The sequence below is a fragment of the Gymnoscopelus microlampas genome (assembly GCF_963454915.1).
Source record: "Gymnoscopelus microlampas genome assembly, chromosome: 22".
Classification (NCBI taxonomy): Eukaryota; Metazoa; Chordata; class Actinopteri; order Myctophiformes; family Myctophidae; genus Gymnoscopelus; species Gymnoscopelus microlampas.
In genome coordinates, this window is record NC_139959.1 from 17,691,273 (window position 1) to 17,716,272 (window position 25,000).

Genomic DNA, 25,000 nt, shown 5'->3' on the forward strand with positions numbered 1-25,000 from the left:
AAGTAACTAAGTACACATACTCAAGTACTGTACTTAAGTACGATTTTGAGGTATCTTTACTTTAAAGGAGTATTTCCAATTGTCAAAACTTTTACTTCTACCCCTCTACATCTCAGAGGAAAATATTGTACTTTTACTCCACTACAATTATGTGCAAACTTTAGTTACTTTGTAGATTTGTATTATTATTACAAAACACACTAACCACCTCAGCCCTATATGATTTGGGCCATTTGAAAATAGCAGATCTACAAGCTCACAATGCATTGCGATGCTAGGCATTCTGAGCTTGTAGATCGGCTATTTTCAAAAGATTTTTTATAGATTTTGAATTTGTGAAATGGGACATTCTGCACGATGAGTACTTTTACTTTTAAGTACATTTTGTACTGGCGTATTTTTTGTACTTTTACTCAAGTAAATTTTGAATTCCGGACTTTTACTTGTAACAGAGTATTTCTACATTGTGTTATTGATACTTTTACTTAAGTAAAACATGATTTGAGTATAGGCTACTTCTTCCATCAGTGCACGCACCACCGTTCTCCATCTGTAACGAATTAAATAAAAACAATTAATTATCAGTCAGTCAGTTAAGTTAAAAAAAATTAAACAGACAGAAACAAGACGCACAACTTTTTAAGCATGCATCAAATGCACCAATATTACAAACTTGATTTAAACTTGCATTTAACCTACATTAATAACTAATAGACTACAGCCTAACGTGTAGGCCTACAACTTTTTTTGCGTAAATAATATGCATGCAATTTGTACAACAAGCATTCTTCCATGCATGTATGTTCGAGTGACTGCGACATAATAGTGTGCGCAACAAACGACATGTTCTCTGCATGCGACCGAACCATAGAGGACCTACCCAACCAAAACATAAATGGAATTCAAACAATAAGTAGGAAGCGTGTTGTAATTTAACGCATGCCATTGCCTGTAGCTAATGATTATATCCTAGTCTGTTTCTGGGGGGGGGGGGGGGGGGGCTAAACTTGGGCTACCTTTCTATTGTGATTTAGCTTTGTAGCCTAAATTGTGTTATTTTTATGAAAAGCTCAAAGCTGCGTTTTCACAGCGAATTGAAATCAAGTCACAGCGTTCGCTTCGCACAATATGAGAAAGTCGCATGCTTTGCTTGCCATAAATACTTTGGTTGCATCATAATCAAAGATTAACATCATAAACAGTTATATCCCTAAACACTGAGCGCGTGTTTGATTGAAGCATGTTTATGTTGCTGCGGTGGTGGCGCACTCACCATAACAGCCTGCTTCTGGTGGTGTAAATTAGCCTACTATGTAGGCTACATTTACTCAAGTACTGCATTAAGTACAATTTTGAGGTATTTCTACTTTAGTGGAGCATTTCCAATTTTCTGTACTTTTACTTCTACTCCATTACATCTCAGAGGCAAATATTGTAGCCCACTTTTACTCCACTTCAATTACTTGAAAACTTTGGTTGCTAGTTACTTTGTAGATTTTGATTATTATTGCAAAACATACATTAACCACTTCAGCTCTATATATATTTTGGCCATTTGAAAATAGCCAATCTACAAGCTCACAAGTTTGTAGATCTGCTATTTGCAAAAGATTAGTATACCTTTTATACATTTGAAAACTTGTGAAATGGGACATTCTCCATAATGAGTACTTTCTACTTTTGGTACAGTAAGTACATTTTGATACCAATACTTTTACCAGTGAATTTTTAATTCCGGACTTTTACTTGTAACAGAGTATTTTTTACACTGCAGTAGCCTATTGATACTTTACTTAAGTAACTGAATGTGAGTACTTTTTTCACCACAGCCTGCTTATGGTGGCTCTGCTCTCCCACAGTGTTTATGATGTCTGCCCTGTGTGTGTTCATCCATAATATATTAATCATTACCCCCGCTGATAAGATATGGTGTTACAGAGAACTGAAAAGTTAAACAATGCAAGAGAAAGGAACCTGAGGGATTGTTCTGTAGACCTGTCTATTTAGATTTGATTACTTGGGGAGCTTTTAAAATAAGATAAGGAGAACAACAAATGGAAAGGTTCCTGGAATATAGGCCTAGCTACATTTACATATTTATATGACATGTAGCCACGTTTATTTGAAACCACCTGGGTGAAAGAAAAGGGCCCTCCTAGGAGTGCAGGTCTTCGCCAGGCTGGCTGGCCTTCCTGTGTGTCCAATGTCCATCATGAGGACATCATTGCAGGACTGGACATGATGGAAGCTGCAGGGGAAATAGCAGTACAAACGTTTGGCATTTGTGGCAGGCAGCCCCTTTATGCCAGAGAGCTTTTTGAGGTAAGCACTATAGAGGCCCCTCAACATACGATTCCAATTTGGGGTTGATTGGATGGGGGTTCATGATATATGTAAAGAACAGACCCGCCTATTAAAAACATTTTGATTGTAAGACCTACATTTCAAGAGATAAAGGCCAAATTGTAAAGCAATATGGGGCCTATTTATAACAATTGGCAGAGTTCCTTCCTTGGCATCCAGAGTGTGCATGCCAATTTCAGTCCTGATTGATCCAGCAGCGTCCTTAATTATCAGCGCGTGTGTGCACACACACGCACACACACACACACACACACACACACACACACACACACACACACACACACACACACACACACACACACACACACACACACACACTCTCTCTCTTCGGCTCCTGGTCTTCAGGCAGGACTACTCATCATCCATCTTTGACCTCCCCATCGTCCAATCCTGGATGAGCCCCAAATGTAGGCTTACCTTCTGAATTTAAATCTGGGTCTTCTGCATGGGAAACTGAACATCTACTGCTCAGCTAAGGAGATACACATTCTCACTCCTTCAAGTCATCAAATATGACTGCTGGGCAAGAGCCCCAGTCGAACTAGAGACGCCAGAGCCGAGGTTCGATCCCCAACCCCCTAGCCTGGAAACCAGACGAATCTGCCAGTGCAAAAACCTTGGCAGATTGGGTCTGGCGCCGCTCAGTTGTGATTGGATTTCGCTGACCCCAAAGTTGTGGGGCACCGATCAGGGCCCAGAATACAAATATGGGCCGGGTTTAACACCAGAGGCACTTTTTTTATCTGCCCCTTGGAAATGCAGGTTCCACACAGAGATTCCAGACTAATGTCTACGCAGTGATATTAGTCTCCATGCCAGGCTACCAACCCCCGATCCCGGCCCCTGGACCGGAGACGGGCCACGGGACATGTACCACCATAGCTGCGAGAAGGCAGCCGGGAATTCCTATGTTATGGGTTGTACAAGTATGCGAAAAAGAGAAAGAAAGAGAAGAGGGAAGAGAAAAGAAAGGAAGAGGGCGGGGGGACAGGGAGAGCAAGGATAAAAGGAAATCAAAAGAGAAACATGTCAAGGATAAGATTCTGTCACTTGACAGTGACATGACTGACAAATCCATGGTATCTTTACTGTATCTCTCAATGACATAACATGATATATAATAATTAATAGCTGGATAAAATAAAGCCGTCAACGTCTGTGTTTTGGTACGGTCTGATTTCACAGCTGATGCGTGACTAAGACTATACATTGCCCCATTGGTCTGAGAACATTTCATGAACTGTGAGCCGGACCGTGGTAACAAAAACATTGGGAACCCCTGTGCTAGAGGACTCTCAGAGCGTTGGAAAGTGACGACTGGGGCACTTGCCAAAGCGGCTGTATTTGACGAGTTGGTACTGAGAATGTGCTGCAAGAGAAATCCCCCCTTGACCAAGGGGGGATAGGCTTGTGGTCTACTCTGGTCTACTCTGCTAGACAAACTCTATACTTAGTCAGTGGTTCAACATTTTTATTTCAAGGACGCCCAGTTTGGTATGCATTTGTCCACGGACCCCCTGTCTCTCTGTTATAGACCTGTATAGGTCCATTTGGTACCCTACTAACACTCATTTAGCTGGGGACTCCCTGGAACCAGCTCAAGGACCCCTGAGGGTCCCTGGACCCCACTTTTGAGAACCGCTGCTTTAAGTAGTGTCAACTAATGTGCATTCCCTGTATGCTACAAACATGTGTAGCAATGTGTAACTAAAAATCTGAACAATGAACACTTTGGCTCAATCCTAAACCTCTAAACACAAAACTAAATGTCACTAAATTCTGATTACCCTATAACCAACCAATATAATCGTTGTTACTTTCAATACAGCAAAAGAAACAGCTGAATTATGTGATTTATTTTTTTATGTAGATGAAAGAGACGTTTGCACGAAGCAGTGTGTCGTGTCTAACTCACGCCAACCTTCGGGGTGCTCCGGCGCGTGTGGCTGAGTCTCGTGGGGATCCCTGCTGGCAGGTCACCCAACAGCTCCACCTACTGATAGAGAAGGTACATCCTGTCTGTCTGTCTGTCTGTCTGTCTGTCTGTCTGTCTGTCTGTCTGTCTGTCTGTCTCTCTCTCTTCCATAAAACCAGTTAGGGCTGGGCCATATGACTTCAAATCAATGTCATGATTTCTTTGCCTCGATTACGATAATGAACGATTATATCCACGATTTTTGTATGGCACCATTATACCACAAAGTATAATATAGGGTTAAGTGGTTAATAGGACTAATCAATTTAGTCGATTAGGAAAAATCTATTAAAAGAGAAAAAACTTGCCCCCCCCCCAAAAAAATCATTATTCAACTAATTAGATTAGATTAAGTCGGTTATTGATTCTAACATTGGTTTTGATATATTGTTGGTTAATTGCCCAGCCCTAAAACCAGTGCATATGAAGATCCATATACACTCAACCGTCATAATGCATATACACACACACACACACACACACACACACACACACACACACACACACACACACACACACACACACACACACACACACACACACACACACACACACCCTTATGTATGCATGTACCGTGTCCTGGTCCTGACAAATGTCTTTTCGTTCTATTGTATGTGTATTTTTATATGGATAATGGTTGAATGACAAATAAACTCAACCTTGAACCACACCCATGCATGCACCGGCACACACACACACACACACACACACACACACACACACACACACACACACACACACACACACACACACACACACACACACACACACACACACACACACACACAGCTGACCCTGAGTCAGTGTCAGGTCATTTTGGAGCGCTGCAGACATACAATGGGCTCCTTCATAGTCAGAGATGAGATGTGATCCTGTGTGGTTTAATCAGCACAGGAATGCACTCACCTGGCCCGCGCACGCACGCACACGCACAACGACACACAGAACGGACATAAAAAAACAGCCACACAAACACACATGCACTTAAGAATGTGTGCGTACACACACGTACGCACGCACGCACGCACGCACGCACACACACAGGCACGCACACTTTTGCATCACTATACTTGTGAGGACATCAACTTTTAGGATGACAATTTTATGAATGTCATTTTAATATTGTTGGGGACATTTTAAAATATTCAACTAAGTATAAATCAGGCATAACTCTTATCCTAACTGTTAGCCTAACTTCCAAATCAATTTGGAAAAACAATTTCCCTACCAGGAAAACTGTCCTCATTATGTCTATTTCTTCTTTCTACATTTGGCACTCACAAGTATAGTAATACAAGTACGCACGCACGCACGCACGCACGCACGCACGCACGCACGCACGCACGCACGCACGCACACACACACACACACACACACACACACACACACACACACACACACACACACACACACACACACACACACACACACAGAGAGAGCAACCCAAGCTCTTAATCTTAGTAAACCGCTGCTGTGTAATACTTAATACTTCCTACCTGCCCGTCAGATATCATTTCTTTCCGTTTCCCCTCCAGTCAGTCTCCCTGCAGTACCAGAGGCAGATCTCCTCTGCGGTGAGAGGTGAGAAAACCACACACACACACACACACACACACACACACACACACACACACACACACACACACACACACACACTCACACATCATGTCATATGGAATGTATGCAGGTTATCATTCCCACCAAAGACTAAAGTTCAGTTCATACTACATTGCACGACAGTGTGTCACTCGCTGAGACAAAATGATCTTCAAGCTATAGAGCCCGACCCATGCCATATTTGTGGGTCCAATGCCGATCGCCATTTTGGACAGGCCTAGCCCACTGATTACTATTGTTTTGAGGGCAAAATTAACAATTTGAACGACTTTGATTGATCCGAACCGAGACACATCGGCTGCATAACTGCCGATACCGATGTAGTCCAAAAAGTAAAATAATGGTCGATATATTGGCCACTTTACTTCAAGCTTGAAGATCCAGTTGTGATGATCGCGATTGATTTATCCTTAAAAATAAAAATGCTCTGAAAAGGCCTGCAGCCCACCCATCTGACCACTTAACATGGCAGCCATTCGGTCCAAGTGGTTCAGATGGGTGGGAACGCTTTCGAGACTTTCAAGTGGGCCCTGATCTGAAAAAGTTGAATCAGCTGAAGTAGGGTTTGGTTTGGGGTGAAAGCAGAACAGAACAGGACATGCCAGACTAATGCTTCTCTCACACCCCTCCCTGTCAGACGAGGTATCCCGGGTCTTGCCCTCACTGGTGATGGACGACAGGGCTTCTGCTCGCCCCAAAGTGGCAGCGCACGTTACAGGCAGCTTCAGCCCTAAAGGGGAGCGAACTGGGGGTAAGTCCTGCCAAAGCACTGCATGTAGACACTAGTGGGAGGTGTCCTGTGTGCGTGTGTGTGCGTGTGTGTGTGTGTGTGTGTGTGTGTGTGTGTGTGTGTGTGTGTCAGTTAGGATATGGCACTGATTTAGTTCTTATTTCCCAGACTAGTACTGCAGGTGCTTATTTTCGCCGTCTGTGAGAATTTGCATGCACGTGTCAGATTATGTGTAGCAGTAGTGGCTCAGAGCCTCTGCCTGATGACCAAAAGCCTAATATCTGCCCTTTAGCCAGTTGATTTACAGTAGGATTCGGATCAAAAGTGGCTTAAAGGAACATTATACTATTTGGTTTGTCTGTCCGTTTGTCTGTTGTTTCTGTTTGTCTTGTTTTTTCAAAAAAATAAACGATTACTATTATTATTTTTAGTGCATCGTGGGTTCGAGTCCTGTTCCCGACTATCTTTACTGCATGTTTCTCCCCATCTCTCTCTCCCTGTTTCCTGTCCATCTCCACTATATCTATAAATAAAGGCAGATAAGGTATTTATAAAATTGTCGTTAAACTTTGATGTCCTCGCAAGTACAGTAATACAAATGTATGTGTGTTCTTGCCGGTCGTCCCCAGGTTCTCTGGGTCGGCGAGTGCAGGGCCAGAAGATCTCGTGGTGGGAGGGGGAGAAGGGCCTGGCGTTCCTCCAGGACGTGCAGCTGGTGGACGGGGAGCTGGTGGTTCCGAGGGCGGGCCTGTACTACGTCTACGCCCAGACCTACTTCAGGCACACCCACTCCCCCGAGGAAGAGGAGGAGGGAGAGGAAGATGGAGAGGAGGGGGAGGACAGAGGGAAACCACTGCTTCAATATGTCTACAAGAAGGTGAGCTTTGTTTCATGATGGATACATAGACAGACCTTTATTGTTCCCGTGGGGTCAATTCAGTTGTCAAAGGCAGCACATCAGTTAGAGACTCAAGCCAAAGAAAATAGATATAGCCAAGGGCAGCAGAGGGAATAAAGCAAAAACAAATTCACTAATGTTTTCATATGCTGTCCCAATCTGTGATTGTTGAAAGGTGCTTTATTTCCTAAACAGTTATCAAAATAGTAGAGTTATGATATTAAGGTATTATCATTCTAAACCTAAGTTCTTGCTGTTCTACATACAGCCAACCAGTTGAAGACATTGCAGATTGAGGTTTTAACTATAACCATTTTCTTTTATGAAAATAAAAACTACCATTAACTACTTACAAGTGCGAATTCAGAATAAGCAGAGTAAGCAATCAGCTCTATTCAATAAGCAACAAAATAGTCACATAACTATGAGACCAGGTAAATAATATCTAGTCAACATGCTATCTAAATCACATTTCGAACATTTGCGGTCGGGAAAAACAACAACAACAACAACAACAACAACTAAGAAACAAAAACATGAGAACAAGTGAACTATATCTGCATAGTAAGCTAGCATCAAGAAGGGATACAACAAGGAGAGTGAAGTGCTAGGGGGTGAGATGGAGTCTGAAGGGGTGAGTTTTCAGACTACTGTGGAAAATTGGCAGTGAGTCTGCAGTTCTTACTGCAATGGGAAGCTTATTCCACAGTTTGTGAGCCAGAAGCGAGAAGAGTCTAGGTCTAGGACATGTGAGATGAATAAAGGTAGTAGGTAGGTAGGTAGGTAGGTCGGTCTGTCTATCGAAATGTTGGCCTGGCTATAAAGCTAGTAACACGTCATTTGAAATAGTAACTGTAATACTTAGAAAGTAATCAGCTTTTAACACAGGAAGCATTTGACGTGCCTATTCATTTTCAATGAGAGGCAAGTGTTCAATCTGATCGCGATTGTGTTTCAATCTAACAGGCATAGTGACAAGTGCATGGGCATGATCGTGTGAAATTGCATTGTCTCGCATCTGACGCTGACATGCAAAGTGCAGTGCGATTCCACAGATCCAAGTGAGAATGCGGGTTGCTGTCTGAAAAGCCCATAAAGTGTTCAATTACTTTGTTAAACATGAATTAATATTGTAAGTCGTTACCCCAATAGTGAATTACTATAATTTTAATTGACTTATAATTGAATATACTTGAGTAATAGCTCAAACTGCTTTAAACGGCTCTAAAAGATTTATAAACTTGCATCTGAGTTACACTAATTTCTTTGAACTTTCTCCTCTTTTCCTTTGTGTTGAATGTAAATAAGCTAGCTTTTAGTCATAACCACCCCAAGGTTATTATAGTTTAGAATGTCTCATTAGTTTTTATTTTTGTTTCGTTTTGACCTAGTTTTAGTGTTAGTTTTGGATTGTATTGTATGGGGTAGTCTGGGTTTGATTCCAAAAGGCTATTTTCACAATTTTTAATGAGTTTTGAAAATGTTGACAAAGACTAAAACTAAGGATTTTTTGTTTGTTTTGGAAGCACACAATACAGTTTCAGTCAGTTATCGTGTCTTTGTATAAAAGTCTAGTTTTCCTAACTATAATTACTTCATCTCCCCAGATGAGCTCCTACCCAGTACCCATCCTCCTGATGAAGACGAGCCGCACCTCCTGTTGGTCCCGGGGGGCCCAGTTCTCCCTGCACTCGGCCCACCAGGGGGGGCTGGTCCCCCTGGCCGCCGGCGACCGCATCTTCGTCACCGTCAGCAACGCCTCGGCCGTAGACATGGACGAGCGCAGCAGCTTCTTCGGGGCCTTCCTCATCAGCTAGGAGACGATGAGGAGGAGAGGTTAGGCAGAGGAGAGGCTTTCTGTTGTCGCTGGGTGAAGGTTCTGTTCAGTTATGTGCCACGGAGGTCCAAGATTATTGAGGTTATTTATTCTGAGTAGACCAGTGGCGTCAATTCCGCAAAGGCTAAGGTATGGCAAGGTCACCTGACATCAATGGCGAGCAAACACTCATTTCATAGGTTATAGGCTATAGCAAAGGCTACAGTGTAACATGGTAAATGTGCGTAAATGCCTTGAGACAACTTAAGCTTTCAAATACAGCCTATTTTTTATTGAAGAATGCATCCAGAGACGACGGCTTATTTTTAATTTAGAATCTTTTATATTGAACAGGGAGCCCCTCTATGGACGGCTGCCATACCTTGCCATACCCAATTGATGCCCCTGGAGTAGACAGACACTACACAGGTGGTTTAGTAATTAAAGGCCGGGCAACAGATAATTTCAAATGCTGGATATTCAAATAATGGGGGGAAAAAACTGTGCTTATGTTCCAATTTAGCATTGTCAAACAATAAGTATGTTTTATAAATGTTGGGAAAAGGTTTGAACAGCTAAAAGTGGCCCGCCCCAACATTCAGTGGTGCAGTTTTGTGATGTCAGGAGTGCAAGGAAAATAGAATGGAGGGAAGCATTGGATGCTGGGCATGCGTCACTGGCGCTCATGGGAGGCAAACTGGAACCGGAAGTTCGATGGAATGCATTGAAGTCAATGAGAGTCAGCTGGACCCGCTTATTGAGAACAAACAATTATTTTTTAATGATTGCTAACTAACTTTGTCAGTTAAAAGAAGACGTATCAGAGGTTTTGTTTTTTCTGATCTGATTTTCAATGTGCACAATATGTCATTTTATTGAGGCATCTAAACCGCGACATCTAAACCGCACCATGTATCGTTTCTGGCTCGGCAGTATCGCGAGATTTGGTTGTCAGGTTGTCAATGATTGACAGAAGCGATAGCAGCCCATTCTCCCTGCACAGTCAGAAACATACTTGCTCTTTGGATACCCCAATAAACTTTACAGTGTGCATATCAAAAAGCAACATGGCAGAAAACAATGTGTGACATCTATTCTTTTATTTTCCTGGACTGATTATTTTACAAAGGAAGCAGTTGTTTAGAAATAATGTTTGTTCATAAGCTGGTCCACCTGGCTCTGATTGACTACAATGCATTCCATGAAAACTTCCTCCCAGTGCAACAAATCTACCAGCTGGAATCGCTGAATAGAGAATCTTCTTTTATTAAATACCTTGCAGGGGTGGAGGAAGTCCAAACTGTTAAACTCACCTAATCACCCTATAAATCAATACAATGATACTTATATCATCAATATATTACATGTAACCTTTTACAGTAGAGAGTCTTCCAGAGCATTGCAAATGTATCTGGTTTTGAATGCTAGACATTTACAATGTTTATTTATAGGCCAATATTATACCAGAAGTCCTGGCAATACAGTGTACATCTAGCAGCTTCCTCCACTGGTATCACTGTGCAGTTCCATTCTGCTACCTATACAGTCACCTTTTCAAAACTTCTAATTTTAAGTAATTTCCATCTACGTAGTTTTAAGAAAAAAAGCAACTGATATTTAGATATGGACTAGCATGTAAATATTAGATCTTATCTGTTGCCCTACCTTTAAAGTGCCTTTGAATACCTGATGTGGCATGCGGTTGGAATGAAAAGCTGCCAACACTGTCCTCCGTGGTATATGACAGGAGACCACTGGGATAGGGATGTGTGTTTGTGTGTGTGTGTGTGTGTGTGTGTGTGTGTGTGTGTGTGTGTGAGTGAGAGAGAGAAAGAGTGTGTAAGTGTGTAAATCATAGTGAAGAAAGAGCAGCATTGAATCCATGTGTGTATGAGTGTGTGCGAGTGCGTGTGCGCGTGCATGCGTGTGTGTGTGAGAGCGCAAACCAGCACTGTGCACGTGTGTAAAAAGAGAGAACAAACAATATCAGTGATTGTGTGAGTCAAACTCTGTTAAAGACAGAGAGAGAGCGCGCGAGCGAGAACAAACAAGGTCATTGTCTGAGTCAAACTCTTGTGTATTTTATGTACATATGGTGTGTGTTTGAGAGGAGAGGAGGAGATTTCCCTCTGTCATCATAATAATCTTCCCTGAACAATATGGGTCACATCCAGAGAGCAGAAATTAGATTTTCTATCCTTCTGTTATGCCAGATTTTTTAATAATTAGTATCACACTGGTACAGTATCTCGCACCAGAACAGCCGATCTACAAGCTCACAGCGTGTGTGAGCTTATAGATACACTATTTTTAGTGTGAAACTAACTCAAAGCCAATTCTTTGAAGGTTGAGGCATGATGATTCTGCAGAAAATGTACCAACAAGAAACAAATGAATGGCAAATAATTACACACTTCACCCGTTATTCCTGAATGCTTTCTTGACCTCTATTTCTTTGGACATTCCTAGCTCTGGAACTTATGTAAATATGAGAAGGCACGGCCTCTTGTTCTGGTTCTATTGTCTGTACCAGGGCTCTTTGACCCCAGTTCAACTGCAGGTCTTCTATCCTACCAGGAAGTTGATTGCATTCATCTGGACTCATTCTAGCTGTCTAATTGGGCATTTGCAACACCAGATGAATATATTTAAACGCCTGGTATAGGACAGAGTACCAGGAGTAACAAAACTGGGCTTGAAAGAACCCTGGTTTGTACTATTGAATGTAAAGTATGTTTTTTTGGTTTTAGTTTTAGCCATGATCAAAGGCGCAAGATTACCGCAAATGATATAATCAAGCACTTACTCTCTCACTTGTCACTGCCAACAATCTAAAGCTTGAGAATCTCCAAAGAAGGATATAATAATGAGCTTGGACAATGTTGTTTGTACAAAAGCGGGGGGCTGTAGCACGGTCTGTAAATGTGAATGTACTGACAGGACTATGTGGTGCTGAGTGGGACCAAACCTTCTCCCAAAACGAGTGAGTGAGCTCTGCATTCGTCAGCACTGATTACCCTTGCAAACTCACTTGGAAATTGTCTACAGGTGTTTATCTTTTTTTTTGTTCCAAAGATTGAAATCATATGTTATAAGCCAAAGGGAGTTCACACAATAAGTATGGGTGGCCGCCAGATGAGTTGCCGTGGGAACGTCCACTCACATCCGAGTCTAGTTTTCCTCTGAACAACAATAAAGCAGCGTGGACGTCCCACAAAAAAAAAACTGACGACTGACTAAACCAGTGGTTCTCAAACTTTTTGATTTCAAGGAACCCCATAACTCTTGAGAGTGTTCAAATGGAACCAAATGGACCCATAAGGGTCCATTTGGTTGCATTTGTACACTCTCAGAGTTACAGATCTACATACTGTAGGTCCATTTGAAACCCTGAGGGTCCCTGGACCCCACTTTGAGAACCACTGGACTAAACCAGTCAATTTGGATACGAGTGCAAATGGAGCTAAATGTGAATGTAAATAAACCACGTTTTGTCTGTAAATATGTTTAAATAAAGACACTGTGACACAAATTCCGGTAAGAGTGTACTGACATGTTCAGTGGAGGGGGAAGTATGGGCACCGGCAGGACTCGATCCTAGGTCAAGAGGGCAATTGGCACAGATCTTTCAAGTGCATACTGTAGTTCTATAACCTTATTTGGCCTGCTATGATGGTCTTTCGTCTATAGCAGTGGTAGTCAACTGGATGTGGAGTACCAAGCAGTGTTGATTTCGTAGACTATGATGCTATGATGACTAAAACTATGACTAAATATATTGACAATTTAAAACAAATAAAACAAATAAAAGCTAGACTAAAATGTTAGGGAGGGACTAGTGGAGAAGAGATCCAGTAGAACTAAGACAATTCATTTTATGTTTGGTTGCGCTCGGGTGATGCGCTCTGAAAATAGCAGATCTAAAAGTGTAAAATCAGGCGCCATCACGACGCCATCACGGCCCGCCAAAATACATTTTAGTCGACAAAAACTGTAGATTTAGTCGACTATAATATTATATTTAGTCGACTAAAACTAAAACTTTTCAGATGACTAAAATATGGAATTTCATTCAACAGACTATGACTAAAAATAAATACAAAATTGCTGTCAAAATCAACACTGGTACCAAGAATACCACCGTTGTTATCCTAGACACTTGATCAGGGAATAATTTAGACCCGAAGCGCCCCCCATGTGAATGAAATGAACTGCCTGGCAGGATAGAAGAGGGGGGAAACAAAACAGTCCTGAGTCCTCTGAATGACATCTCAACACCCTTGCAATTTTTGTCTATAAGGCTAAAATTCTTTCTATTTCTCCCCCTCACTTACTCTGACATTCTTGATTAAAACCAGCTCTCGTGGCTGACAAAGGGACTTGCGTAATGCCTGATGACAAATGGATTGATGCTCTAATGTCCACGTCGGTCTTGTTAAATTCCTTTTTCATTGATGATACACTGGAGGCTTCCAGTATAGCCTACAGTAGAAAGACTCAAAAGGCTCAAACTATGTAGTGCAGAAGCACTTCTCAACTGATTTTTACTGGGGACCTATGTTTCACCTTCTGCATGGAGTTGTGACAACACCTTGTTCTAGATCAGCGGTTCTCAAAACCATTCAACCCATTAAGAACGGGAAAGTCTGTCACTTTAGATTTTAACCACTGTAACCATTATCTTATCAAAAATAGCAAATCTACTGAAGCTATGAGCTTGTATATCTGCAAAATGTGTGCAATTCTTTGAATATATATTTTTTTAACATTAACATTTGTATCTCACATCTTTGCTTCTGAGGGATTCTACAAATGTCTTCTAAATCCTAACAGTTTTTAAAAAAAACTTATGTTGCTATAATCAGTGGTTCTCAAGCTTTTTCATGTCAAGGACCACCCAAAATTATATGTATTTGTACGCAGACCCTCCCCCCCCCCCCCCCCCCCACATCTCAAGATATTTTGTTCCAGGGACCCCCGAAGCAAAGATTTGAGTTAAAAATGTGTATATATATATTCAAAGATTTACACACATTTTCACAATAAAAAAATAGCTTGTATATCTGCTATTTCTTTAATAGCCACAGAAATCTTAAAATGACACGGATGCGTTCCCGGTCTTAATGGCTTAATTTCAAGGGCTCTCATAACTCTGGGAGTGCACAAATGGACCCGTAATGGTTCCATTTGTGCACTCTCAAGAGTTACAGCATGTAAATGAGTCCATTTGGAACCCCCTGGGTCCCAGTTTGAGAACCATTGTTCCAGAGAAGTGTTGAGCTTTGTTATGTGACCCCGTCACTACATCCTGTAGTTGACCAGTTGTCAGTAGAGTTTCTCTACTTGGCACATAGGCCTGTGGACTGGGGCAGTAGAATATTAATAAGAAAAACATACTGTGGTTTGAATGTGCACTGTTTTTTGGGGAGGGATTTAAACGAGTTTGGGAGAATTTGCTGACTATAAACAAAAGTAAATATTCGTTCTGACTTGAAACTGCTTGCTGCCGCGAGGAACTATAAAGCAAGCAGAATTCAGAATTAGAATTAGTTTGCTCATATTTGTGTGGTATATTAATTATCTTGATGGGAAGTCTTTCCATTGGGATGAGCTGCACCTACAGACAGTGAGACAGTCACACATGACAGGAGAGAAAACATTAGCAAAGCATTGTGGGTAGGTTCAATCCAGATCACAGAGCCTACATTGTCAGCATTTACAGTTATGTAGACTTGTGCATTCACATTTTGTTTCTGTCGGCCATAAACCTCTTATCTCCATCATAATTTTTTTATGATGGAGATACTAACTTTTTTCCCTCCGTAAATTACGGCCTTACTTTGTCATACTGTGTCGATCTACAAGCTCAAAACGTGTCACAATGCGATGTGTTTTCACCTTGTAGATCTGCTATTTTATTTATTTCTATCCTGAAAAGTATCATTTTTGGACTTTAGGTTTCAACCCGACAGCAATGATTTGCTTCCCAACAATGCCAAACAACAGTAACAAATCCACTCCACTGCAAATACTGATGTTGATACATTAGGATGTTACATAATCAATGTTTTTGTCTTTTGAATATCATTTTTTGGTCTTAATTATGTATACACAAAAAGCTGATATTCTACACATTGTAGACTAGTGTGGACAAAATGCACATTTTCAAGGCATTAACAGTCTGATGATGCCCTCCAGTGGCTGTAAAGGGTAATAAAGGCTGAATAACTTAGAACTGCAGAGCCTACAAAAACAAACCTGGATAAAAAGATTACAGTGTGTAGATCATTTCTAACTAATTTAAAAACAAGTTAGAGATAAATAAAAACAGTCACACAAGATAGCTTTGTTTTGGATTTTCTTTTTTGTGGAAATATGTTACAGTTATATTACAGATATTTAAATGCCCCAAGGGAGAAACAAAAACAGTTTTTGGAGACACTAACACTAAACAGACAGCAACATAATTTAGACAGGAAGTGTCAAAGACTGACAGATTGTTGACAGTCATGAAAGAGATCCATCGTGGTGGTGGGTGGGTCCAATCCACAAGCAGAGACACCCACCGGGCGAAGTCAGGTGACATCCAATAAATACTGCAAAAATCGCATTTAATGTAACTTTACGTAAAACAAGGAGCGCTCATTGCACTATCCTTGAAGTCCTTTTTCTGGTAAATTAGCAGCGGTTGTGTAGCTTCCAGAAGAAGTCAGAACTGATGGGGAGAGGGAGGCGACGGGACCCCAACTAAACCAGGTTATTTGACGAGAAGAGAACGAGGCAGACAATTAAGTGCATTTATGAGACTGTGACCGGCTCATATGTGCAAAGTGAAAAAATGAAGTACTTTTTCTCCCCAATTTAGTCGTTATGCCAATTAATTCCTCCCCACAAGCATTGGTGTGTTGTCACTGTGTTTGTATCCTTCCGACTCACCTGCCACCAAGAAGACGTAGAGAATAGACAGTACTGACTGTCTATGTACAACTCAAATGGTTGCGCCACATCCCCGGAATTACAATAAATAATAATTGACAGCATCTCACCGAAGCCGCTGTTAAGTACAGACCGATATGAACACAGGTAATTTGATAGCTTTGACACATGCCTGTCATGTTTCAGTGGTCAGTGGCCAGGAATCACTGTCCGACTTCATATTACTTTGTATTGTAGAAGTTTTGTGAATCGTATAATAAATAATACCATTAACCAACCTGTATGCCTCGTTTCTCTTCTGTGAAACTCTCTGGTTGAGCCCCCGTTTTCACTCCCTTCCTCAGTCACATGTAACTTATAAAATAGATCATAAAATGTCTTCTTAAATGGAAATTGATGTCTGTTTACAAAAAACAATGTTTTTCTTATATAAATTACACAACCAGCCTCTAATGATGATGTCTCCGCTCCTGCTATAACAACAACAACGTTCGTGTCCAAACCAGAAACAATGCCCTCGTTCGCGCGCGTGCACACAGACACACGCACGCACGCACATACACACACGCACTCACGCACACACACACACACCTGCTCAGAACTCAGACTTGGCTACACAACATGCTCTATACTTTACCCATGTAGAAGACGACAACTTGTCTAACGCCGCTGAAGTGAAATCTGGGAACATACAGTAACGCTACATATGTCTTTCTCTCTCTCTCTGTGTTTTACTCCCGTCCCTTCCTTTCTTTCTTCTCTTGTCTGTTTGTCCACCCTGCATCACTCCGTAAGACCACAAGCATGGTGCAGTTCCAGGTAACAGATGGGAGGGCTTTTTCCTCAGCCTGAGAGCTCATTGGCCCTCACTGCCGCCTGTCACTGTAGCTGCCTTATTCTGGCCCCGCCACCCCCCCCCCACCCTGCAGCGGCGGGCCCTTCGTCGTGGCTCCGATGGAGGCCACGCCCACCTGTGGAGGAAAGGGGGCGGGGAATGTGCGCGTCAAAATCAACCAAAAAAAAGTGGGCCGGGCGTCAACAGTCAAACCGCATCTCCAGCGAATCGTCAAAAGCCCTACTGTCGTGTCCCGCCCCGGAGATGAAGGCGGCGGCCGTGACCACGGGGGCCGCCGTTCCCGCGGCCACGTTGATGAGTGCGTTGCCACCGGGGGCGCTGGTGGCCGGGCTGCGCAGGGCCGCCGCGGTGATACTGGTGAGGTTGATGCCCAGCGTCAGTCTGGTCTGCTCCAGGGCCTTCTCTGGAACCGCAAACGCTTCCAGTTTCTTCTCCCCGTTGGCCATGTAGGAGTTCTGACAACCCCGACAAATGCAGTCCAAACATGCCTGGGAATGACAGCATTATGAAATATGAATAATGTTATAAAACCTCACATTCATATCGTAATAACAAAAAAAGAGAGAACCATAATAATTCTCCAAGAATGTTATTCTTCTGAAATAATGTTGAATTACTGGATATTGTTGCTGTTGGGCAGAAACCTCTTATCTCCATTATTTAACTTTTTATGTTTTTTCGTAAATGAATGCCCTACCTACTTCATCGTACAGTAGTGAAAATAGCCGATCTACATTGTGAGCTTATGAGGTTTCCGCCCAGTGGCAGCGATATACTACAATGAAATAACTATTTTCCTCAAATCAACCACAATTAATAAAAAGGTAACAATAATTGCAAAATAAACATGTTGATACCTCTAGCCATTAGCCAATATGAAGAGAAGATCTCCGACCTCTCATCTCAGCTTTTATTCTAATTGTAACTCTCTAAACTAGAGAGTGAAGTATATTCTATCTACACCACTCTGTGGATGAGAGCGTCAGCTACATTCCAACCAAGTCAGAAGTAAATGTAACCATGAGGGGCTGTAATGTAAGACGCAGGGCAGACAACTAGCACCTGCTGCCCAGTGGTGGAAGTACTGAGATTATTTACTTAAGTAAAAGTAGCACAGTACTAGTACTGTACTTTATGTTGTGTTATATGTGATTATGTATTGCTATGTTTGTTGTGGACCCTACTTTGTTGGCAGCTAATGTGGATCCGAATAAAGAAAGAACGAACAAACGATTACTTTCCACCACTGCCTGCTGCTGCCCCTTGTTTCTCACCTTGCGGTTGGAGTAGCAGGGACATCGCTGACCCCTACAGGTTAAAACGGAGGGGTTCTGGGTGGCTCGGCCACACTTGCAGCCCTTCTTCTCAACGGGCTTTTTGTACAGCGGCTTGGAGGGACTGGGCGGATGGGACAGAGGGTGAGAGTGGGGGTGAGGAGGCATACGGGCATGCGGCTGGGCGCGGGGTTTGGGCACGCCCTGCCTGGCCTTGGTGTAGGCCTTCTTCTGCCCGCCGTGGTGTTCCACCGCCTTTTTCAGTCCTTTGCTGGACACCAGCACAGTCTTACCCACCTTGGGAGGGCCTCCGTTGGGCACGGGGGCCAGGTGGGGGTGGTGGGGCAGCGCAACGGCCCCCGAGAGGGGGAATTTGGGCTCCCGTTTGGCGGCAGCCGGACTGAGGAGGTGGTGGTGATGGTGGTGGTGGAGGAGGTGGTGGTGAGGGGAGTTGTTGTTGGCACCGAGCGGAGGCGGGGGAGGGCCCCCGCGCAGGAGGCTGGCGATGGGGAGCGGCTGCACCTTCTCGCTGTCGCTCTCCGAGCGCGAGCGCTTGCGGTGGCAGCGAGACGGGGCGCGGGGGACGACGGTGGGGGGCTGGGGTGGAGGCTGCAGCGAGGGCTGGGGGTGAAGGTGAGGCTGCGGCGGGCGGGGGCTGTTCTCCGGTGGGAGGGAGGGCGTGTGGCGGGAGGAGTCGGGACCCAACGGGCAGTGGGGGCCGTTGAGGCTGGCGTGAGGTACGGAGGCGGGGGGGTCACAGTCCGGCAGGGGGGGACCAGGGGGGTCCGGGTCGGGGTCGGCGGTCTCCAACGTCCTGAGCACCTCCTCCACGCTCAGCAGCAACGACCCCCCGCTGTGCTTGAGCTCTTCCCCGAACGCGGTGATTTCACACAGACCCCCGTCACCGCCGGCCGTGACGCTCACACACACTGGCAGCTGGTCCTCGAAGACCTCCGACTTCAAAACCCCTCCTCCTCCTCCCGTTTCTATGGCGATGGGCTGCAGCGCGTCCAATTCCGCCAGCCCGTTGCAGTCGTGCAGCCCGTTCACGCCCGCCACCCGGCTCGGACTGTCCTCCACCTTGACCTCGACGAGGGCCGGCGGCAGAGCCACGACCTCCGCCGGACGGACCTCGTTGGAGACGAAGGAGGAGGCTGCGCCTCCATCGTGCGACTGGCCGTCCGACGAGTCCACGGCATCCTCTGTGGCGTCCTGCTCGCTCTCAGCCAGCGTCAGGCCCTCGTTGAGGATGGCCTGGAGGTCCGGCGAGTCGCCCGCCGCGCTGGCTATGTGCGGCGCGAGGGGCGACTGGGCGATGTACAGACACAGCTTCCTGTAACAGTGGACCAGCAGGGACAGCTGGCGGTTCTCCTGGAAGCGGGAATAGTCCTTACACCAGCTACACGACGGCTTCAGCTGCATCCTCTGACCTTTGCACCCGCGACATACGTAGTGCTGGCAGGACGAGTCTGTGGGGGCAATGGGGTCTTGGAGCAGGTTACCTGCATGAAGAGGAGGAGGAGGAGAGAGGGAGGGAGAGACATGGTGGAAAGGAGGGATAGTAAAAGGGAGAAGAGGTGAGAAGAGAGAGAGAGTGATTGAAGGACAGATGTGAGGAGATAAACAAGGAGCGTGGGAGGAGGGGAGAGGGAAGGAGGGATGGAGGTGGAAAGGGAAGGGAAGGGAGTGCAGGAAAGAAAACCAAGAGGATTTGTAAACAGAAGATGCATTATACACTTCACAGGAACGAGACAGATTACACCATGCCATGATGACATGAATGATTAATCCCCCCCCACACACACACACACACACACACACACACACACACACACACACACACACACACTTCCCTGACTGCTTAGTGAGGTTAGGTGCCAAGCTGAATGGTTGAGCAGACTAACTATAGGCCGCAACTAGCCGCAAGTAATAAATTCCGTGCAGGTGATTATTTTGTCAAGGGTTGTTATTGCAACTTCAATGCCAGATAGCATTATAGCAAGATTCACCTGCTACCTCTGTGTGTGTATGGCAGTGTTCATTAAAACTGTTGAGTCTCGTTAAGTTGACAGAGGGAAGACAACCGCTCTTTGAGCGGAGCTTCCTTAGCAACGCTTGTCGCCAGGAAGAGCAGCTGCAGATGGACGGGAGGATGAAAGTCCATTCATAAGCAAAGGCACCCCACACATGCATGCACACACACACGCACGCAGTATCAGTTTAACAGAGCATCTGTCAGTGGCAAGGGACCTTTTCAGAAATACTGACAGCAGACATTCATAACAATATACACGTAAGAAGAATACTGACTACAGTAGTGGTTTTCAAAGTGGGGTCCAGGGCCCTTACTGCAACAGGTCTGTATGTCATTTGTGCACTCATTATGAAATTTAAAATGTTTGAGAACCACTGACTACACAACTGTGCTAAAACATTCAAAACAACATGCATATTACCCATTTTCTAACACCATGCAAACACCCACATCCTTGTTGTTTGTTTTTACTACAGGAAGTGGTGGGAAAACTGTCTGTGGTAGGCTACTGTATGTATAAGAGGAGGGACCTGGGTTTATTATTTATGTTCCAAGGACTGTACTGTAAATGTCACAGTACTGTTAATTTGTCAGTCAAAGAGTAACCAATGACATTTCGAAATAGTGTAACGTGACATTACTTCCAACTGTTAAAGTAATGTCACGTTACAATTTGTTAATGTCACAAACAAAAATAAATCTGCTATGGTACTTGATGTTGAACTTTATTATTGTTAATAATCAACAGATATATTTGCTAATTTATCATGATTGCAAGTTACAAAAACATACATAAAGGCACATTTATTGTGGACGACTGCTGTGTTTAAGTAGGTATAACGTTCTTGCAAAGCAAGGGGGGACACACCCCCCTCACTGTGCAGTCTCTGAAAGCTGTGTTTATTTATATATTTTTATATATAATATATATATATATATGCCTGTCACAATTATTTGAGATAATCGCAATTATTTTGCATAATCGTCATAATCGTTTCCATGTTGAAAAATATTCAATACATTTTCAAACGTTTTCCAAAAATAGCAGAAATAGCTGATCTACTTGCAGATCAGCTATTTCCGCTATTTTTGCATTTTCTTGAAAGTATATTATTAAATGTGTCAGTAATTTCTTGGTATATTTAAGTTATTTGTCATATCTGCCCTGTGCAATTTGTGATTATGAAGCCTAGTAAAAAACAAACAAAATGTTTAAGTTGTATTCATAATGTTCAATGCCAAAAAACACAATTGCGTTAATCGCAATTATTTGTGTGACAATTAATCGTCAACTTAAACTTGCAATGGTGACAGCCCTCCCACCAGGACACTCACCACACACAAGGCATGACAGCGACTGTCTGAAGAAGGGCAGCAGTTTGCAGAGCTCTGCCAGGGCCCGGGGGTCTCTGGGGTCACACTGGAGCACCGAGCGGCTGGCCGACACGTACAGAGAGGTCGCATTCACCGGGTTCATGTCCGTCCGGGTGGGTGGAAAGATAATACAAACCAAAACCAATCACGGTACAACAAACACTTCTGTCCAGGGGCAGGAGAGCTGCTGTCACTGCTGCTCCTGTGCAGTCTGTATGGTGACTAGTGTCCGCCAGGGGGGAGGAAGGTGTTGTGGTGGTGGTGGTGGTCCTTGGAATGAACACAGATCATGAGGGGGGTCGCGTATAAAAGCTTCATTCCTCCCATGACCGTAAAGTCCACATGCATATTAACTGTCTGTGTTAGTTAAACTAGTCTTCTTGTTATTTAGATCACAACCAATCCATCCTCATCGCATCTCCAGCCACACATTGGCGTTAAATAATACCAAAAAAATAACCGTAACAAATTAATGATAAAAACAATCAAAGATGTACATCAGGATGTCAGGCTGTAGAAGTGCAAACATGAAGGCGGGAGCTCCTCCTCAGATCAGATGCATAGAAGTTAATTGAGCCAAGAAGAGGGGTTCGGTTTGTTCATCACGGCACTGTCTGTCGTTTTACTTAATATGATGACTAAACCATATTGCATGGTTGTTGTGATGATGTGGAGCTCTTTCCTCTGATGTTGAGCTCTTTCCTCTGGTGTTGAGCTCTCTCCTATTACCATTAGTTAATTACTATGTACCGTTACTATTGCTGGGTCGCAGCAGCAGCGATCAATCCAGACGGGCTTTTATATTGACGCTGTGTCCACAGTGCGCTGTTCTTCGCACCATCATCCACAACAACATGCATGGTGGTCGGTGCTGTTTAAGGTTAGGATGGCCCGGCACCAGCGGCAGGCTTCATTCCACCGTGCATTCTGGCACCGCCGTAGCCCCAGTGCACTGACTGCTCCCCCCCGGCCCAGAGACACCGTAGCCCCGCGGTGCACTGCTCTGCTCCCCCCCGGCCAGAGGCCAGACCGTAGCCCCGGTGCACTGACTGCTCCCCCGGCCAAGAGGCACCAGGCCAGACGGGCAGCCAGGCTCAGATTGTGTTGTTATTGTTCACACAGATTCATGGCGGCTTCCCTTCCTCCGACTAGTGCGAAAACAAAACACAGGCCCCCCCTTCTTCAGTTCGGACTGTTGTACCGCCGGGTCCTTTAAGATCGCAGAAACCGTTCGCAGGAAGAGCGAAAGACGACTAAAACGCAGCTTATCCCGAGAAATAAAGAACACTTTGCCGTTTTTGTGCGGTGGGAAAAAAATAACATCCGCCGAAGGCCCGAAGCACCGGGCTGTAGTGACGACAGCAGCCCGCTCCGAGCGCCTGAGAACACGGCCAACTAAATAAATACAGGCCCCTCTGTCCACTGCTGGTCGTTCTTCCACCCGTTGGATTGACGCAGAAATAAAGCGAGTGTAGCCGAAAGCAAGTCCTCTCACGGCCTCTGGCGGAGCTCCAGTCGGTTATTGGAGAATTGGAAGCAACATGGAGATTAATGTTTGTTTGTGTACCTTCCTTGCTATGGGTTTTAGCCGAGTAGTAGTTTGAACATCTCCGGTTGTTTTCTAGAGGGGGCGCTGTTGGGCCACAATGATCTCGCGAGAACACACGTACAAAGCGGTCCATTTAAAAGTTTGACGGTAAATCCGACGATGATACCATTAATATCACATAGGCCTATACAAAAAGGAATCATATCATTGATATCAATATTAAAGGAGGAGTTCGCCCAAAAAATGACTTATTTTCTATCAATTGCACACCCCATGAAGCCTTCAATTCAGGGATTTATTTTTTGTTTTTGTGGCATTCCTAAACCAATAATTTGATGACTGGGTGTATTTCCGGTAGGAGACACAAATAATCTACTTTGTGTCTCCTACCGGATACATTAGCCGGTAGGAGACGGGAATAAAATAATTAGTTTAGGAATGTGACAAAAACTAAAGAAATCCATGGATTCAAGGCTTCATGGGGTGTGCAATTGATAGAAAATAAGTCATTTTTTTGGGTGAACTACTCCTTTAAAGTTATATTGAAAAACATTCATAAACAAATATATCTGATACAGATTACACTGATCATGTACATCATGTGGGTAAAACTTTTACCCACATGATGTGGGTAAATGAATCAGCATCAAGTGACGTTTTGCCCAGTTCGAGCGGTAGTCTCAACGACTACCGCGCGGCGACAATCCCGCTTATTACATGGCTAGTAAATAAATTGACCCAAAAGTAACAACAAAACGAAATATGTCCTTGCTTATGATGAAAGTATTCCATAAGTGCTGGTCTATTTTTTGCTTCAAATGTTTTCAAAAACATTCTTGAGAGCAACATTTAGTTGTAAATGACATTGCATGTTTTGTTTACATGGCTGTCATGTTGGACACAGCATAAAATTCAACCAGAGCAGCAGGTGGAGTCTTTAATTAGACAGCGTCGGTCATTATTCAGAATTATTACACAGCTTGGTTGAATGCTTGATTCTGATTGGTCGAGCTGTATTCAACAGTGTGTTGGGGTGCGTTCGGAAATTGCGCACCGGAGCACACTCGCCTATTAGTTAGTATTGGCCAGTGCGCTCAGTGCTGTATTTCCGAACGCATCTGAATGATGGGCTCAATAACAAACCGCTATCTCAACTCATCAAAGACTGAGAGCACCTGCTGTGCAGCGCTGCTTGAATTTTGTGCCATGTCCAACATGACATCCATGTAAACAAACACACAATGTAATTTAACTAAACATTGCTCTCAAGAATTTTTTTGAAAACATTTGAAGCGAGAAATAGACAATGCAGTAACCGAAAATTGATTCTATTTGATCAACACTTCCTCATTTTCCGAGGCAACCAAACTACTGTCCACTTATGGAATACTTTCATTACCATAAGCAACTTGCAAGGAAATACTTAGTTTTGTTGTTTTGGGTCAATTTATTAATTTATCTATGAAGTAGCTGTGTAATAAGTGGGATAATTGTCGCCGTGCTGATAGTTGTTGAGAAATAAACCCCTTCAGGATGATTACACACCATGGCTTTGCTTTGGTGTTTAATCATCCTG

At 43.8% G+C, this 25,000-nt stretch overlaps 2 protein-coding genes across 3 annotated transcripts in view; one reads left to right on the forward strand and one right to left on the reverse strand.

Annotated features, from left to right (window-relative positions):
• The window catches only part of tnfsf10 (TNF superfamily member 10), a 13,604-nt gene extending 692 nt beyond the window's left edge, over nucleotides 1-12,912 (forward strand). For both annotated transcript variants that reach the window (XM_084048566.1, XM_084048567.1), the window contains 5 exons: nucleotides 4,235-4,372; nucleotides 5,875-5,920; nucleotides 6,594-6,707; nucleotides 7,316-7,563; nucleotides 9,192-12,912. In XM_084048566.1, the coding sequence (XP_083904692.1) occupies nucleotides 4,235-4,372; nucleotides 5,875-5,920; nucleotides 6,594-6,707; nucleotides 7,316-7,563; nucleotides 9,192-9,401 (756 nt within the window). In that variant the 3' untranslated portion in view covers nucleotides 9,402-12,912. The remainder of the gene's footprint in view (nucleotides 1-4,234; nucleotides 4,373-5,874; nucleotides 5,921-6,593; nucleotides 6,708-7,315; nucleotides 7,564-9,191) is intronic.
• A 2,847-nt stretch (nucleotides 12,913-15,759) lies between these two features.
• LOC311039000 (E3 ubiquitin-protein ligase MSL2-like) lies at nucleotides 15,760-23,482 on the reverse strand. The gene is made up of 3 exons (XM_084048633.1): nucleotides 21,837-23,482; nucleotides 18,467-19,968; nucleotides 15,760-17,680 (listed from the first exon to the last, which is right to left on the reverse strand). The coding sequence occupies exons 1-3, from the start codon at nucleotides 21,976-21,978 to the stop codon at nucleotides 17,372-17,374; spliced, it is 1,953 nt and encodes a 650-aa protein (XP_083904759.1). The 5' UTR covers nucleotides 21,979-23,482; the 3' UTR covers nucleotides 15,760-17,371.
• Between the last annotated feature and the right edge of the window lie 1,518 nt (nucleotides 23,483-25,000).